This window comes from Otolemur garnettii, unplaced genomic scaffold (genome assembly GCF_000181295.1).
Source record: "Otolemur garnettii isolate 467f Iridium unplaced genomic scaffold, OtoGar3 scaffold00015, whole genome shotgun sequence".
Lineage (NCBI taxonomy): Eukaryota > Metazoa > Chordata > Mammalia > Primates > Galagidae > Otolemur > Otolemur garnettii.
This window is the reverse complement of record NW_003852410.1, coordinates 20,230,047-20,247,053: the sequence shown is the minus strand read 5'-3', so window position 1 is coordinate 20,247,053 and position 17,007 is coordinate 20,230,047. Positions and strand designations below refer to the sequence as shown.

At 36.9% G+C, this 17,007-nt stretch overlaps 1 protein-coding gene and 1 long non-coding RNA gene across 3 annotated transcripts; both read left to right on the top strand.

The window, feature by feature from the left end:
• The first annotated feature begins 5,336 nt into the window (after window positions 1-5,336).
• LOC111723742 lies at window positions 5,337-15,194 on the top strand. Its single transcript, XR_002772224.1, has 3 exons — window positions 5,337-5,347; window positions 8,745-8,751; window positions 15,090-15,194. It is a non-coding gene; the product is annotated as an uncharacterized LOC111723742 (long non-coding RNA).
• Window positions 13,630-14,687, top strand: LOC100959304 (etoposide-induced protein 2.4 homolog). 2 transcript variants are annotated; one of them, XM_023510689.1, is made up of 2 exons: window positions 13,630-14,367; window positions 14,480-14,687. In XM_023510689.1, exons 1-2 carry the CDS (start codon window positions 13,697-13,699, stop codon window positions 14,595-14,597), a joined length of 789 nt encoding a protein of 262 aa, XP_023366457.1. In that variant the 5' UTR covers window positions 13,630-13,696; the 3' UTR covers window positions 14,598-14,687. The 2 variants fall into 2 exon arrangements, with proteins under 2 accessions (XP_023366457.1, XP_023366456.1); XM_023510688.1 differs by having other exon boundaries at window positions 13,630-14,687.
• Window positions 15,195-17,007: the final 1,813 nt, after the last annotated feature.

Genomic DNA, 17,007 nt, shown 5'->3' with positions numbered 1-17,007 from the left:
CTAATAGGATAGAGAGAAAAATTATTAAAATGTGCCTCTGTTAACCAAGGTAAAGACACATTCTTCACTGTAAGTCACCAGACATTCAAATACTTCCATCCTCTGTTCATTGTTATCAACATGTTCTTATTGTACATACTGCTTTGAAACACCTTAATTAATCTAACATGCACTGCTCTCTGAGAGAACGTCATTAGAAACACACACACACGTTATCAGTCTTGTCTTTGAATTCATATTGTATTGTGTTTATGTTAATGCATAGGACTTTCTTTACTAAAGCCATGTCCTCTGTGTGCATGTCTCTTATCCTATGCCCAACTAGTAGCTTCTCTAGGCAAGTGCCATGTCTTGGTTATCTCTTGTTATCAACTTTGGTCAGTGTTTCATAGAGTAAACATTCAACAAATCCATTTTTTTTTTTTAGACAGAGTTTCACTCTGTTACCAGGCTGGAGTACAGTGGTGTCATCTCTGCTCACCACAACCTCAAACACCTAAGTTCAAGCAGTTCCCCTGCTTCAGCCTCCTAAATAGCTGGGATTATAGATAGGGTCTTGTTATATTGCTCAGGCTTGTCTTGAACTCCTGGCCTAAGGTGATTCTCCTGCTTTGCCCTCCCAAAGTGCTAGGATTACAGGTGTGAGCCACTGTGCCCAGTAAATCATTTTGACAGATTGCTTTGCATTAATTGAAAAGTCCTTGAAGTGAAAACCAATGCCTAGATAATTGTTGTGACTGTCACCTTGGGTTGTATATAACACTGTCAAGAATGGATTATAGTTTGTATCCAATTGGGTACACATCAAATAATTATCTCTCTGACACATAACTATTGTTAGAATTAGTTTTTATTTATAATTATAAAAAGCTATTAGTAATAAGAACCAAGGAGGAACATATAGCCCAGGGTGTCTATACACTTAAATAGCTTCTATTTCAAAAATTTTACATCTCTTTGTCAACCAAGATATTTTAAACATTTTCTAATATTTAATCGTGTAAAATAATCATGGTGTAAGATTTGGATCTCTAAGTTCTTTTTCTCTTTTATGTATTTTACAGAATTTATTTCTGACATACTTTTCAATTTTGAATAATAACATTTAAAATCAACCACAAGGTAAAAGTTGCTGGACAACATAAAAAATGAAGTCACTTTTAGTGTGTTTCCCATTGGCAAATTACTGTGTTTTTTCCTGCTACCACGCTTTATCTAATGATGTGAACTTTAGCAAGCTAACAGATAGCAAACAAAAATCTGCCAAATTGTGATAAAATATAGGTTTTAAGTATCAAATAAATTCAGCTATAAAGACTTATAAAGGTCAAATGCATGGAAAGAACTAACTTGAAATAGTGATTTGTGTTTATACATGTTGTACCAGGTTTTTCCCAAGGTTATTTTTGAACTCTTAGTGTTTAATAACTATACTAGAAAATGTAATTTTAAAAAAAAGTAACCCTATAGTAGTGTTGCTAAATGTTTATTTGGGGTCAAATGTTAGTTTATTGGACAACTTTTTACTATGTACCTAGTATGTGCCGGGCAATGGAACACAAGTGAAGATCTCAGTAACAGCCACTGATCTCTCGCAACTTATGGTTTAATAGGAGATACAGATAAACCTTCTCCCTTCACACAGGCTGTCAAAAGGGAAATGCAGATGGAAGTTGTACCAACAACCCTCACAAAGTTGAGCCCTGAAGATAAGATGGAGCTCACTAGTCATATGCATGGAAAGAGTTACATACATAAAGTACACAGAAGGTACTTCAGTACAGAGGAGAAAGAACTGTGTGTGTTCTGAAATGGAAGTTCATAATTGTGGGATAATTAAGTTAGCTGGAGTAGAGGACTATAAATTGGTGGTTCTGGGAGATTTTGGCCCTCAGGGGACATCTGTCAATGCCTGGGGACATTTCTGGTTGTCACAGCTGGTGAAGGGTCTTGCTACTGGCCTCTAGAGGATAGAGGCCAGGGTAGTTGGCAAATGTCCGACATTTGGCAGCTACCTGTAACAAAGAATTTGGCAGCACCCATAACAAAGAATTGCCCAGCACCTGAAGTCAACAGTGCTCAGGCTGAGAAACCCTGTAGACTTAAAGCTAATGGGGAGATTTAGGATTTATTCTAGGAGTTTTGGGGCACCATTGAAGGATTTTAAGCACATGTTATTTTGAGAACCACTCTGTTATTATGGTTGAAACTAGGTATTTAATAACCTGTACTACGTCTCCCGCACATGATCTGATGATTGTGCTCACTATGAATTACATCCCCCGTCCTCCAAAGGTGAAATGAACATCATTGGGAAAGTTTGCTAAAAGTTTAAAAATGAAAAGATGACTTAATTCTTTAGTCCTTGCCAGTCAGAATGTAATTGTTTTAATAATTTTATTGGACTCTCTCCTGCCACACAGAGTCAAGCAGGAGGGTCTTGGTTCATGAATCTAAAGAACTTTTAGAGATAACAGAAAATACACTGGGCCAAGATATGGTTTCAGCTAGAAATAGCACAGAGTTTCCTAATTTTTAAGAAAAAAAATTTTAGTTCAATCTATACTCTTTTGAACATCTGATGACATTTATGGCCTCTTTTATTTCAGAAACACTTATACCTGTAAATGTTTAATTTCAGGGGTCAGACCCAATGGAGATACAGTGGTTTCTTATGTGATGCTGATGTTACCAGAAATATTTAATGGCTGGATTTATGGCAACAAAATTTGCTAAAGAAAATGTACCATAATTTAGAGTTATCCAGAGAAAGCTTAGTGTTTATAATCAATAGGGAACTCTTTCCAAAAATGCTCACTAAGATATCATTTGTGTTATCTCTAGGATATAAGTAATATTGCATCACAGTAAAAAAGTCTACGGAAATGAGCAATTTTTTATGATCCATAATGAAGACAATATGTTGCTCTAGGTACACTAACCTCTGTGCTGAACAATTCTGCACACCATATGCTTTCTGCTGATTTCTTCCCATTTAATCATTACTTACTTTTAAAAAGTCATTGATTGGGGGAGGGAGAAGGGAGGGGGGATGGGTGGAGGGAGGAGGATTGGAGGGATCACTTCTGAGGTTTATCTTACAGGGGTACAAATGAATCTTTCTAAGAGTAGAATGTGAACGTTTTAAAACAATAACTGAGAAAATGACATGAAGGCTGTGTTGACCAGTTTGATGGAAGTATTTCAGATTGCATGTGAAAACCCCACACTGTACCCCAGAAGTGCATTAATGTACATAGTTACCATTCAATAAAAAAAAAAGAAAAAAAAATTCATTGATTATAGGCTCAGTATCTTGTAAATAGCAAGAAAGCTTGAATTTATTTGTGCCTAAGTTCATCATAATTTCATTAATATTTCTTCTATATTCAAGTACCAAATTTTCTTTCCTTTCTTTTGTTTTTTATTTTTTTTTGCAGTTTTTGGTGGGGGGCTGGGTTTGAACCCGTCACCTTCAGCATATGGGGCCAGCACCCTACCCCTTTGAGCCACAGGCCCCACCCCAAATACTAAATTTTCAATTCCTTTTACCCTCTTTCACTACAGATGTTCCAATTATATTAGTCATGGGAGAACTGCTCCCAAACTGCCACATCATCTTACATCTCACACACAAACACACACACACCTCTTTTCAGTTCTTTGGAGGAAATAATGCATGCTTAAAGGTTCCTATCTCTTTTGATGCTTCCACCAAAAATTAAAGCACTTTCTACTTGATTTGCCAATATGCTCTGCCATTTTTCTTTTGGTAGTTCTGTTCAGAGAATTTAAGTGTCAGCTTTATCTCCAAATCTCACTGTGACATCTAGTATTAAAAATTAAACAAAAACATTCCTTGACTGCTATAAGTGAATTCTGAGATTCCACCATAATTATTTATGTGTCTTTTGATGCCCTTTATGTTGGGATTTTGTGGACATAGGCAGAAGTTAACATCTAGTCAGAATCAAAATATTAGCTGAGGCTGAAGTTCTCACCCAGGACTTGGGGTCCTCTCAGGAGCTCACTGGTTGTTTGCAGAACTCATTTCCTTCTCGTGCTTTCCATGTGACTGGCTCCACCTTCAGGCTTCCTGTCTCTCTGACTTGACATTCTGCCACATTTCTCTGACTCCAGTTGGAGAAAGTGCTCTGCACTTAAGGGCTCACCTGACTAGATAGAGACCACCTGCATGACCCGGGCTCTTCTATTTTAGGTCTATAGCTTTAATTACTTCTGCAAAGTCCCTTTTCCTCATAACATATATTCACAGGTTCCAGGAATTAGAGTATGGGCCTCTTAGCAGGAGGCTTTTTTTTTTTTTGGTAGGTTTAAAATGATTTTATTAATTTACATTAAATCAAGTCAACCCAGATAGTGCCCTTGCAAATACTCTCTTACATGACATTCAAGACTAAATATCTTTCAAATTACCTTCAGAAACAGAACACTTTGGCAGTGTCCGAGAAATACTGGTCAAACTGTAATTAAATTTCAATGGACTGAGCACTTCCTATTACACTTATCATTGGACAAGATGCTTAAGAACAAGCTTAAGCTTAAGCTTAAGCTTATTTGGCTTAGCTTTCTGGTTAAGTTGCGGGCCACAAGCACTAGGGCTGTTGGGTTCGAACCCAGTCCAGGCCTGCTAAACAACAACAACAACAAGAATAGCTAGGCATTGTGGCAGAGCAGGGGGCGTTCTTTCCACCACAGAGACCTATAGGTAAAGTGGCATGAACATTCAGAGAGACATAGATAGACAAAGAGAAAGGTCAGCTATAATTAGAACTCCCATGGAAGAACTATCTAATTAGAACAATTATGGGGACCATTTTAGCTGGGCCTTGAGGTATAGATAGAATTTTTTTTTTCTGAGAAAAACATGAAAACTTTTACTATCAAATTAATAGGAAGCAAAAGCAATCTGTCCTGCATTTCTCAGGAGATATTTGGATATTTGGGGGTGAGGGCGGGGGATGTGCCTCAATGGTATAAAGAATTACAGAATCAAACATAATAGAAAACCAGAAAGCAGGCTATGATTTTATACAGAATTTCAAATGACTAATGCTGACAATACAATTTACAAATAATCAGAAAAAGTAATACATGTATCTGAAATAAAAACATACCTGTTGCAAAAAGTAACATGTGTGTCTCAGAATAAAACATGTCAACAAAGCAAAAATGATTGAAGGCTGATGACAACAGGCAGCTGCGTCGGGCGGTGGGTCTACCAGGCATGCACACCACATGAGGTCCTACTGTGTACTATTCAGTGTCTTTCATCGGCAGGGAGGCAGCCAGACCTTGCATTCACAACACTAGCAGTGTGCTCTTTGTTCACACTGAGACTCAGCAATACTAACCCAGAAGGGAACCCGTTCCGCTGTCCCAAAGATGCCATTGTCTTTATCATAAAATATGTTAAGATTCTTTCTGGAACCCCTGGTTCCTCAACTCTCTAAAATTAATAACATACAGAAATAAGAAAATAAAGACATTATATTGCCTTAGAAAATTGTCCTCAACATATTTTGTTTACATGTTTTCATATCCCATCTTGGCTGGATAGAATATCTCAGCCTTCTTGAGGCATCAGTGGACTCAGTGTGCAGTTTTCAAGCACACAAGGCCACCGGTCTTCAGTCACACGCCATGGAGACTTTGGTCCCGACCAATGTTCATCTTTTCTAGAACCTGGAAAGCCATATTCAAATGGCAACATGTGTTAGTTCCCACTTGCTTTGCAATAATCTCTATGCTTCAGAAAGATCCAAACCAGGGGTTATTCCTCATGACGCTGTGCTGTCAGGAACACAGAGTACTGGAATATTCTCAGACTTTATTTATTTCAAGGCACTTTCCACCAGAAAGCGTAAAAGGAAATAAACTACTCTGTAAAACATAACCACATCTTATAAACACAACAGTGACATATAAAATGAGACAATGTAGAAAAACCAAAATATACTGAACATTCATTATCCCGAAGTGGCTTAATTTTGTTTGCTTGCTGCGAAAACAAGACTGCAAACAGGAAAAGTATGCAAACTTCCAGCTACCAAGAGATCACGGGAGAAGTTAAGTACAGCCTCTCAAACACAGGCCAAGTAAAGAAGAGCACCTGAAGTCTCCAGTCTCACAGCGTCTACCCTGCACTGGGTTTCAGCATTGGCTTATCAAGCTACTCACTGCCTGAACCGGCAAATGAAACGTCAACACTCTGTCTCACAACCACCTAGCAACACTTAGTGCACCAAAGGCCCCAGAAGACAGGGCTTCCCATCACTACTATAGATAGAATTTTGATCAGTGGAGATGGGTTTTTTGGATGAAAATAATGAAGTATTTGGAGTTTAGAAGAAATGGTAAGTGGTCAAATTTGGGGTAACAAGGATGAAATAGGTTGGAGACAAGGAGAAGAACTTAAATTATGGGTCAACAGTTTATTCTTACTAAGCATATAATGTATACCTTAAAGACATTAAATACAGATAAGTATTAAAATTAAAAATTAAACAAAAACATTCCTTAACTGCTATAAATGAATTCTGAGATAAGTCAATTTGCAATAGTTAGATAAGTTTGTCAGCAGAAAGCATAATGTTACTGGTTTGATGTGGGTTATGGGAAAGGTCTGAAAATTGACGAAGTCAAATACAGAATGGGTACCTCTTAGTAATTCCTGTATAAGAACTTCTCATTAATATTTGGTATTTTTTATGAAGTGAGGCTTCAGATTTTATTGTTGTTTATGATAAAACATCATGGCATAATCCTATTTCTACCACAAATGTAAATGACTTGCAGGCTATACCTTCCCCCTCCCTTCATTCATGGAAATAATCAAGCATTTTATGACTTGAAAATCTAGAGATTAAAAAAATACATAAGACATTATGGAAGAAAAAATTCTGTTTACAGTAGCAACTGAAAAGATAAAAGCAAGTAAACTTAGAAATATGCAAGACTTACATGAAGAAACCTTTCCAATATTACCAATGAATATAAAAAATACTTGAACTTATGAAATGATATATTATGTTATAAATTAAGAAGATTCAATATCATGAAAATATCAATTCTTCCTATGTTGATTTAAAATTTAATATGTCATGATATCAATAAAATATCAAGTTTTTTTAAATTTGACAAACTAAATATAAAATTCATACAGAAAAATAAATAAAAATCCTAAAAAAGAAAAGCTGGGCAGTGGGACATAGTAAATTATGCCCTAATGTTTCAATAATTTAAACACTATGATGTCAGTTTAAGACTACACAGAGAAACCAATGGAGTAGGACAATCCAGAAATAGACCCAATCACATGCCCAGTTACAACAAAACCATGTTATGTCAGTGGAAAAAATATGCATTAGTGAGTAATTGTTACTGGAACAATTGGTTGGCTACCTAGGAAAAAAACTATCTGTACTTCATAATGATCTACAGTGTAAGCTCCAGGAAGATTAAACATATCAATGTAAAAATTGAAATCATGAAAGCATAAGACTGAATGAGAAAAATCTTAGGATATCAGAAGTCATAAAAGAAAAGGTGGGTTGGGCACACCTAGCACACCTAGCACAATAATAATGATAAGGTATATATGATAATCTTAAAAATTTATTCATGGTTAAAAACAACATAAACTAAGTCAAAATATACTAATAAATTGATAAAAAATATTTGCAGCAATATTTGAAATAGCAAAAAAAATTGGAAACAATTTAAATGTCATCTTTAGGGACCCTGTTAATAAATCATATTTGATCCATACAGAGGAATACAATACTGCTTTAAAAAAAGAATAAGGAAGTTCTGTACATATTTACTGTATACAGAAAGAACTCCAAGTTAGGTTATAAAAAAACAAAGTGCAAAACATTGTGTTCATATGCTAGCTTATATATAAAGAAGAAAATTAAGGATATATATTTATATTTGCTTGCATATGGATGAGGAAACTTTGGGACATTGGAAACCAATAATAGTGCTTATGGGTTTGGTGGTGGGAAAAGTGGTTGGAAGCTGGGCATGATGGCTCACGCCTATAATCCCAGCACTTATAAGGGATAAGTGAGGCTGAGGTGGGTGGATTGCCTGACCTCACAGGTGTGACACCAGCCTGAGCCAGAATAAGACCCTGTCTCTAGAAATAGCCAAGTGTTGTGGCGGGCACCTGTAATCCCAGCTACTTGGGAGGCTGAGGCAAGAGAATTGCTTGAGCCCAAGAGTTTGAGGTTGCTGTGAGCTATGACACTACGGTACTCTACTGATGGTGACAAAGTGAGACTCTGTTTCAAAAGAAAAGAAAAGAAAGTGATTGGAGATGGTCACTAGAAAAGAAGATTTTTCTCTCAATCTATTTTTATATTATTTTATTTTGCATTACTTATTCAAAACTTTAAATTTTAAAAAATCTAGTAGTATTTTGCCTTTTCTAGGCAGCCTTCACTCATTCTATTGATTCTTCTTTTATTAAGTTATCATAAGGGAGTATATACAAACCACAGAATTCTTTCAAGGTATCAATCTAAAAAGTTCTGCAATATCAACTTAAAAAAGTAATTGGGAATAGCTGTTGTTCCATGTGGTGCTAAAATTCAAAAGGGCTTAAGTAGTACTCAGTTTGACAAGGGTATAGTCCTTTTGGATTTTGGTCTTCCAAATTGTCAGTAACATCCTTGTAACTCTGAATCCATCCATTGGGTTTTAAAGTAAAACTCCAGGGATCTGGTAAGCCAGGCTATGGGCTTTGGGGCCAGAAGTAGAGCAACAGCACGTCAATCCATCACCAGAACGCAGAGTTAGCAGATACAAGGGACATACTGCCCATCACTGGCCAGGATCCCCATTCTGAATTTCTTTCCTTTTCCTCTGGCCTCAATAAATCTACCCTGACTCTTTGCTTCTCCAGAGCCCTATGAGCTCAAATATGTATAAAACCAGAGGAGAGACATAGGGAGAAATTGGACAGAGAGGGAGAAAACTGCCATTTTCAGGTTCTATGTACATGAGTGGCATTTTGGGTTAATGAGACATTTTAGAGAAAAAACTGCCATTTAAAGAAACTTCCATTTTAGAACCATTTTTATATTATGTTTAGGTGTGTCTTTCCTTCAAAAGTTAAATTCTGGGAAAAGCAGCCTGGATCCTTTCAAATAGGCAAGTTCTGACTCTGAAGACCAATTATGTGCATACAGAAGGCAGACAACAGAAAGATTAGGCAGGCTTAGAATAAATGAAATTCCATTCCAATTAAACAAGAAGCAAGCTAGAAATACTGTGCTGCCTCTTGATATTTTAACCTCCCTTTTTCTATTGGATGAGAGGCATCTTTAAAAAGTAGAGAAATAAGGCCAGTAACTTGAGAAACCAGATAAAACTCTTTAAAAAAAATAAATATAAAGAGCCTGGCTGAAATGGAGATGAGATTACAATATGAATTGCCTGGAAAAACAAAGTCTGCAGTGATTTTGATAACTTACTATAGTGGATAATATTAATTCCTTAAAGCAATCCTAGAAAAACAAGGGAGAAAAATCAGATTGAAAGAGACTCACCAAAGCTCTGAAAGAAAACCCAAAGTGAAAATAAACAAGGGAGCAGTAAGAGCTGAAGATGAGTTTTCAAGAATACCCAGTTTTCATTGGTATCTTCTCAAGGTTTTTATCTAAAATAGTACATCTTGTTGACAATGTTTCTTCATATGTCTGTATTTTTGTTTAATAGAGAATTTCACCTTAGAAAAAGCCCGAGCATGAAAATTGTGCTAAATATGCTGACTGACTTAATCATGCCCGAGGGAAGGTAAGCTATTCAGCTCTTAAAGTTATAATTTAGATATCACTATGAATAGAATGGCAGCATCTGCCCCTAACAGGGGATTCAGATAGTGGGCAGAGAAACATAGAGGCCACTGAAAGCTGCCGTGAACATGCAAATCTGCAAAATTCACATGGTAAATATCACACTGTTTTGTGCATGTTGTTTAGAGCACAGCGCTGACATTGTCTCTTCAGACAGGTACAGTTTTCAAAATAAGAATTAGATCTTAGAACTTCAGACCCTAAAAAACAAGAAAAGCAAACAAAATTTAAGGAACTGTGCAACTGAAAAACTGGTGATTAACTCATTTTCAAATGCTACCTTCAACAGCATCTACATACATAAGGAGAACAAAAATAGAATTTTATGGGTTTTAACGTATTTTATAAGTTCACATTTATAAGTTTTTACTTATCTATACAACCAGAGAAAATAGACTGTTTTGACAGTTGATACTTTGAAAACAAGAGTTATCATTATCACAGTCGTTATGGCAATTGTAGTCTTTTGGCAACTTTCAAATTTTGTATTTTGTTTTGTTTACATGATAGGGAGAAAATCTTAATTCATTAATAGGCGTGAATAGCACCTTTGTGACCTACTCAATTTGCATTCTTGGGGTACTGGATAATTAAAAATTGATCTGAAACACTACAAAGAATGCTACATTGCCTTTCTACATTTATCATCAACGTTTTCATTGTCTACATAATTGAGCAGTGTACAAAGTTCAGAGAAGTAGATAAAAAGGTAGCATCAGTTTTTTTTGTAGAAAATACTTTAAAAATTCATCTTGTAATTGTTTTGAACAATCTTTTGTATACCTGAGTGCTTATCTCTATCAAATAGTCAAAGTTCCAAAACAGTAAAATAGATTTTGTTTTGCATGTTACATCCAACAATTGGTTTCATTACTAAGAATGGTATGACTAAAACCTGAACAGAGTAATGAATTATTTATGTTGTAAAAATATTAGCAAGACACAAAAGCTGATGAAAATGCATAATCTAATGTGAATCTGTACTCCTGAATAAAAAAGTGTGCAAAGCCATATACATTAAAAGAAATTAATATTTCATTTATAAAAGATCCAACTGTATGGAAAGAGATGTCAAAGCAAACAATTTCAAAATTTATTCCCATCTGATAGACAATATGATGCATTAATGCTCTCTAATGTGTTAAAATTTTGTTTTTATCATTTTTTAGCAAGTGGAATTTGTGTTACAGCTTAAATCATATCTAATAATGTATGAAATAATGTTTGAATTAAATAAATGGAGGACTCCTGAAGCACATTTTGAAATATTTTTTAAGATATCTCAATAGGAGAGTCAGAGTTTGGGGACTTAGGGTTGCAAACAATTAGTACAACCCTAAAATCCTGAGTTTTCATGTTGGTGTATAAATCCCATAAAGCTCTTAAGCTTTCCTCTAATTTTCCCAAGAGAGGGTTATCAAAGCAATTCTTGGAGTTAAATTAGGGCATGTTGGAGCTCTTCAGAGGATAGCGTCCATATACTTCTAATAAATCAATATGCATCCCAAGCTTCTCGAATATCATGATTATATTAAATTCATTTCTTTAGAATTCTATGCTATAACATTACATCTTCATACTATTTTTACAAAAAGTCTGAATTTCTTTTCTGCAAAATATAAAGTTAAACTTTCTATAAACATCTATGAGTAAATAATAATAGGCCATTTTATAAGACTAACAGTAAGTTTTTCTGATTTGGCCTTTCATTAATTTATCCTTTGTCTATATCAGCTGAAGATCTTTTATCTAAGATATCATGAGCAGTAATAAATATTGTTATTACCTTAACATTTCTAACTAGGCCGGTAGCTTAGTCAGAAGCATAAAAAATATTAACACATATATTCTTTACATTACTGATGACTTAGGCAAATTACCAGGGTCTAGAATTATAGCCTAATTACAACTTTCCCTTTCTGTGTCATGAAATAAAATCTATTAAAAAATATATTGTCTTCATGTCTCAGTTAGTTCTCCTTCCTGTTATTCTACTTTAGAAGAGTGGTAAACTCTGGTTAGCAACTCCTTTCCAAAAGTAGGCAATGTAAAACCAGTTAGTTTCTTTTAAAGAATTCATGTTAATGATTTTAGTCATCCTTGAATCTTGACCTTTACTTGCATTTTCCTCCTTATGATAATTTTCCAAGCAATCTGTGAAAGCTAATATCACAACTCTGATCCCCTAATTATAAGCTTGTTGTGAGAACTATATTTGCAATCTCCTATCATCTTCCTGTTTTGACCATTGACAGCATTACATGGAAAAAAAAATAAAGTATTAAGTGGCATAAATCCTTTAAAAATTTTTATTTTATTGTGGTAGAAGTACTTAACATGGCATTTTTTCTCTTTTCTTTTTTTCTTTTGAAGACAGAATCTCACTCTGTTGCCCTGGGTAGAGTGGAGGCATCATTATAGCAACCTCTGTCTCTTGGGCTAAGGCCATCCCCATGCCTCAACCTCCAGAGTATCTGGGACTGCAGGCACCCACCACAATGCCTGGTTCATTTTTTTCTTGCTCAGGCTGATCTTGAACTCCTGAGCTTAAGAGATCTTCGCACTTCAGCCTCCCGGAGTGCTGGGATTACAGGCATAAGCTACCATGTCCAGCCATATGTATCTTCATAATAAATTTTTGAGTGTATAATCATAGTTGACAATAAAAAACTGTTGTATTCTTTTTGCGTTCTAATGGGCAAACAAGGCTGAATGTGTGTGGCACCATGGGGCATGATGGGTAGTGTTGTGGGGGAGCAAAAAAGGACTTCATAAGAGGGTAGTTCACACTGGCTGAGGCTCAGGGTAATATACTGCTATATTAGAATTGAACACGTCTAAGAGTTGTCTGAACAGCCAGTTTGGGTTAGTTGAGCTAGAATTTCTGCTTAGACTTTGGCTAGATTAAAAATGCTTATGAAATATCTATTAAGTAAACTTATCCACACACATAGATCTGGGGGATAGCCATGCTAGCAGATTCCTGATACTGTAAAAACCACATTTTTCATTAATGCACAATTAGAAGGCTTTGCCAGATAGCTAATTCTTGCTTTGTGCTATCCTAGTAAAAGATTAGGAGATGGTTCATTAATCCAAGTGGAAAAAACTGACATAATTATTCTTGGTTTTAGAATATATTTATACATACTATGTATATACTTGAGAATAACCTTCATTCTAGAAATTCACATTTCTTAAAAAATAATAAAGTCACATTAAACTGAACTTAAATAATAGTCAAATATGATTGTCTGATTCAAGAGACAACAAATTTATCTGTTTCCCATTGTTTCTTTGTTGGCCAGTTCTTCCAGTCCCCATATAGCACCCCATTGATTGATGCAAAACAGTAGCCTTGCCAAGAATGGATTTCTTTTTTCCATTTACTAATTCACATCTCTTCTATCATAGAGCAAAACCAAAGTATTTTGCTATATATTCCAGCTTCCAGGAAAAAAAAAAAACACCATTTATATGTAATAGGAAGCCCTTAAATAAGTGGATAAGTCGATACTGTCAAAAATTTTGGGAAACATAAGTGAATTACCATGGTTACTCAGACAGCCTATCCACAGGGAAGGTGCTTCATTTATCTTATCTTTGAGAGGACATGTAGAGCGGGCGCAGCCGCCCGGCCCTGGGAGCGCCCAGGCGGAGCGGGCGGCCGGGCGTGGAGGAGCCGAGCGGCCCCGCGGAGGGCCAGGGGCTGGGCGGGGTCAGCGGTGGCAGGGCTGCTGGTCCTACATGATGAGAGATTTGGAGGGTGCTTCTCTCTCCTCTGTGTAGTTGATAGTTTGGGTGGTGAAAAGATGGCTGACAGTGTCAAAACATTTCTCCAGGACCTTGCCAGGGGAATCAAAGACTCCATATGGGGTATTTGCACCATCTCAAAGTTAGATGCTCGAATCCAGCAAAAGAGAGAGGAGCAGCGCGGAAGAAGGGCAAGCAGTGTCCTGGCACAGAGGAGAGCCCAGAGCACGGAGCGGAAGCAAGAGAGTGAGCCACATATTGTTAGTAGAATTTTCCAGTGTTGTGCTTGGAATGGTGGAGTGTTCTGGTGTAGTCTCCTCTTGTTTTATCGAATGTTTATTCCTGGGCTTCAGTATGTAACAGCCCTAATTATTGGTGATCCATCACCGCATGGAGTTTTTTGGTCCCGGCTGGAATTCTTCCTCACGTCCATTTTCAGCGCTCTGTGGGTGCTCCCCCTGTTTGTGCTCAGCAATGTCGTGAATGCCATTTGGTTTCAGGATATAGCTGACCTGACATTTACGGCATCAGGGAGGAGGCCTCATCCATCCCCTAGTGTCAGTAAAATAATTGCTGACATGCTTTTCAACTTTCTGTTGCAGGCTCTTTTCCTTATTCAGGGAATGTTCGTGAGCCTCTTAAGTATTCATCTTGTTGGTCAGCTGGTTAGTCTCCTTCATATATCCCTTCTGTACTCACTGTATTGCTTCGAATATCATTGGTTCAATAAAGGAATCGAAATGCACCAACGGTTGTCAAACATAGAAAGGAACTGGCCTTACTACTTTGGGTTTAGTTTGCTGTTGGCTTTTCGCACGGCAATGCAGTCCTCACACGGTATCAGTGGCTGCCTCTTCTCTATCCTCTTTCCTTTATTCATTATCAGCGCCAATGAAGCAAAGACCCCTGGAAAAGCATACCTCTTCCAGTTGCGACTCTTCTCCTTGGTGGTCTTCTTAAGCAACTGACTCTTCCACAAGACCGTGTACCTGCAGTCTGCCCTGAGCAGCTCAACCTCTGCAGAGATGATCCCTTCGCCACATCCATCGCCTGCCAAACCGAAAGCTGCTTGCATGCCCCTGATCTGCCTGCCACCCAAAGGGGATGGGTGGGAGTTGAGGGAGGCTGCCAGAAGCCTTCTGCATATTCCCTTCTCTCAGCGGAATTGGAAGGTTTGTCTCCGGTGCACATAAGGCAGAATCTTCCTGACACCAGTGTGTGGATTCTTAACATCACCTGAGTCTGAAAGGACCACAGGTTTTTCTGCAGCTATTTTCTAGCCTTTGCCATCCCCTGTGCCTGCATTTTGTTTTCTCCCTGTGCCATTTACCCTCCTACTTTCCCGCCTTCCACCACCCTTGGATGAATGGGTTTTGTAATTCTAGCTGTTGCATTTTGTGGATTTGTTATTTTTGTTGTTTTTCTGTGAAGCACATACATTGGATGTGGGAGGTAAAGGAGGATCTCAGTTGCTCCTGATCACTCCTTTTATAGCCATCACTGTCTTGTTTCTTGTAACTCAGGTTAGGATTTGGTCTCTCATGCTCTACTGCAAAAGAAAAAGAAAAAGAAAGAGAGCCTGAAGAGATGAAAAGATGGATGGGACAGGAGGAAAGACCTCACAGCCCAGTCTGCTAGGTTTTGGAGTGATTTTTTTCTTCCCCTTGAGTGGGAAAATCACTGGTACATTAAAGCCCCTCAATTATGGGGAGGTACCAATTTTGGCAAGTGCCATTGCAACATGATACTCAGATACCTGAACTTTTAAACACTGGGAGAACAGAAATTTATTGTTGGCCACTGCCAGGTCTGTCTGGTATTGCAGAGGAATATTGGGTGCTGCAAAGAGGAACTGAAGGGGTAAATTTATTAAACCCATGAAATCCTGTGATTGGTTAGTATTTTCCTGTCATCAGAGACTAAATACGGGGGAAATGTCAAAATACTTGTACAATTTTAAAATTTCACAATTAAACGTGAGCTGGTTTCCCACAAAAGAAAAAAAAAGGGAGAGAGAGGAAATGTAGAGAGCTGATAATTTCATCTATTCTTTCCCCCTCATTTTGCTGCAAACAACATATAAAAAATTATATTCTAGGTAGATCAAAGACCTAAAGAAAAAAAACTTCTACATAATTTTTTAGAAGTTAGGAGAATATTCTTATTGCATGAAAGCAAAAATAAACACATTATGAAAGAAAAGATTGATAGATCTCCAGATCTTTAATAACTTAATGGCATCTGCAAAGTTCCCTTTGAATGTAAGAACATGTTTATAGCTTCTGGGGACTAGAATGTTGGACTTATTTTGGGGACCACTGTTCCATCAAGCACAGCCAATAATGGCGAGCATCCTCGCATGTGTTTATCTGCCATACGTCCTCTTTGGTAATATCTTCCGTTGGTTTCTAATTGGAACTTTTATTTGTTATTGGACTCCACTATTGAGTTCTAAGAGTCCTTTATATATATTCCAGATAGAAGGACTTTGTCCAATATGTGATTTACCAAATTTTTTGAGTGTGTACCTTGTCTTTCCATTTTCTTCACTGAATATTTCACAGAATGAAAATTTTAAACTTAATTTTGATGAAATCAAATTTATTGATTGTTTTCCTTTATGAATTTCATTGTTGGCATCAGGTCCAAGAATTCTTTGCCTTCTCCTAAATGTAAAGATTTTCTTCTATTTTTAAAAAAACTCCCATAGTTTACATTTTACACTTTAGTCCATAATACGTCTAGACTTATTTTTGTCTGTGGTGTAAGGTTGTAGTTCATTTGCTTAGATTTTCTTTTCTTTTCTTTTCTTTTTTTTTTTTTTGCTGAGATTTTCTACTATTTCATCTATTTCAAGAGTGTTTATAATTGCTCAAAAACATTTTTATGATGGCTACATTAATATCCTTGTCTGACTGGGTGTGTGGCTCACAACCTATAATCCCAGCACTCTGGGAGGCTGAGGTGGGGTAGACTGCTTGAGCTTAGGAGTTCAAGACCAGCCTGAGCAAGAGAAATACCCTGTTTCTAAAAGCAGCTGGGCATTGTGGTAGGCACCCATAGTCTCAGCTATTTGGGAGGCTGTGGCAAGAGGATCACTTGAGCCCAAGAGTTTGAGGTTGCTGTGAGCTATGACACCATAACACTCTACCAGGGTGACAAAATGTCTCAAACAAACAAACAAATAAAAAAACCCCAAACAAAAAACTTTGTCTGGTAATTCCAACATCTGTGTTTCTTAGTGTTGGCATATATTGACTATTTTCTAGTTCAAGTTGGGATCTACTTGGTGCTTTGTGTAATGAGTGATTTTTGATTAAAGCCAATGTGTCACTCTTTAGGTACAGAGTCTCTAGCTACCTGCCTTTTC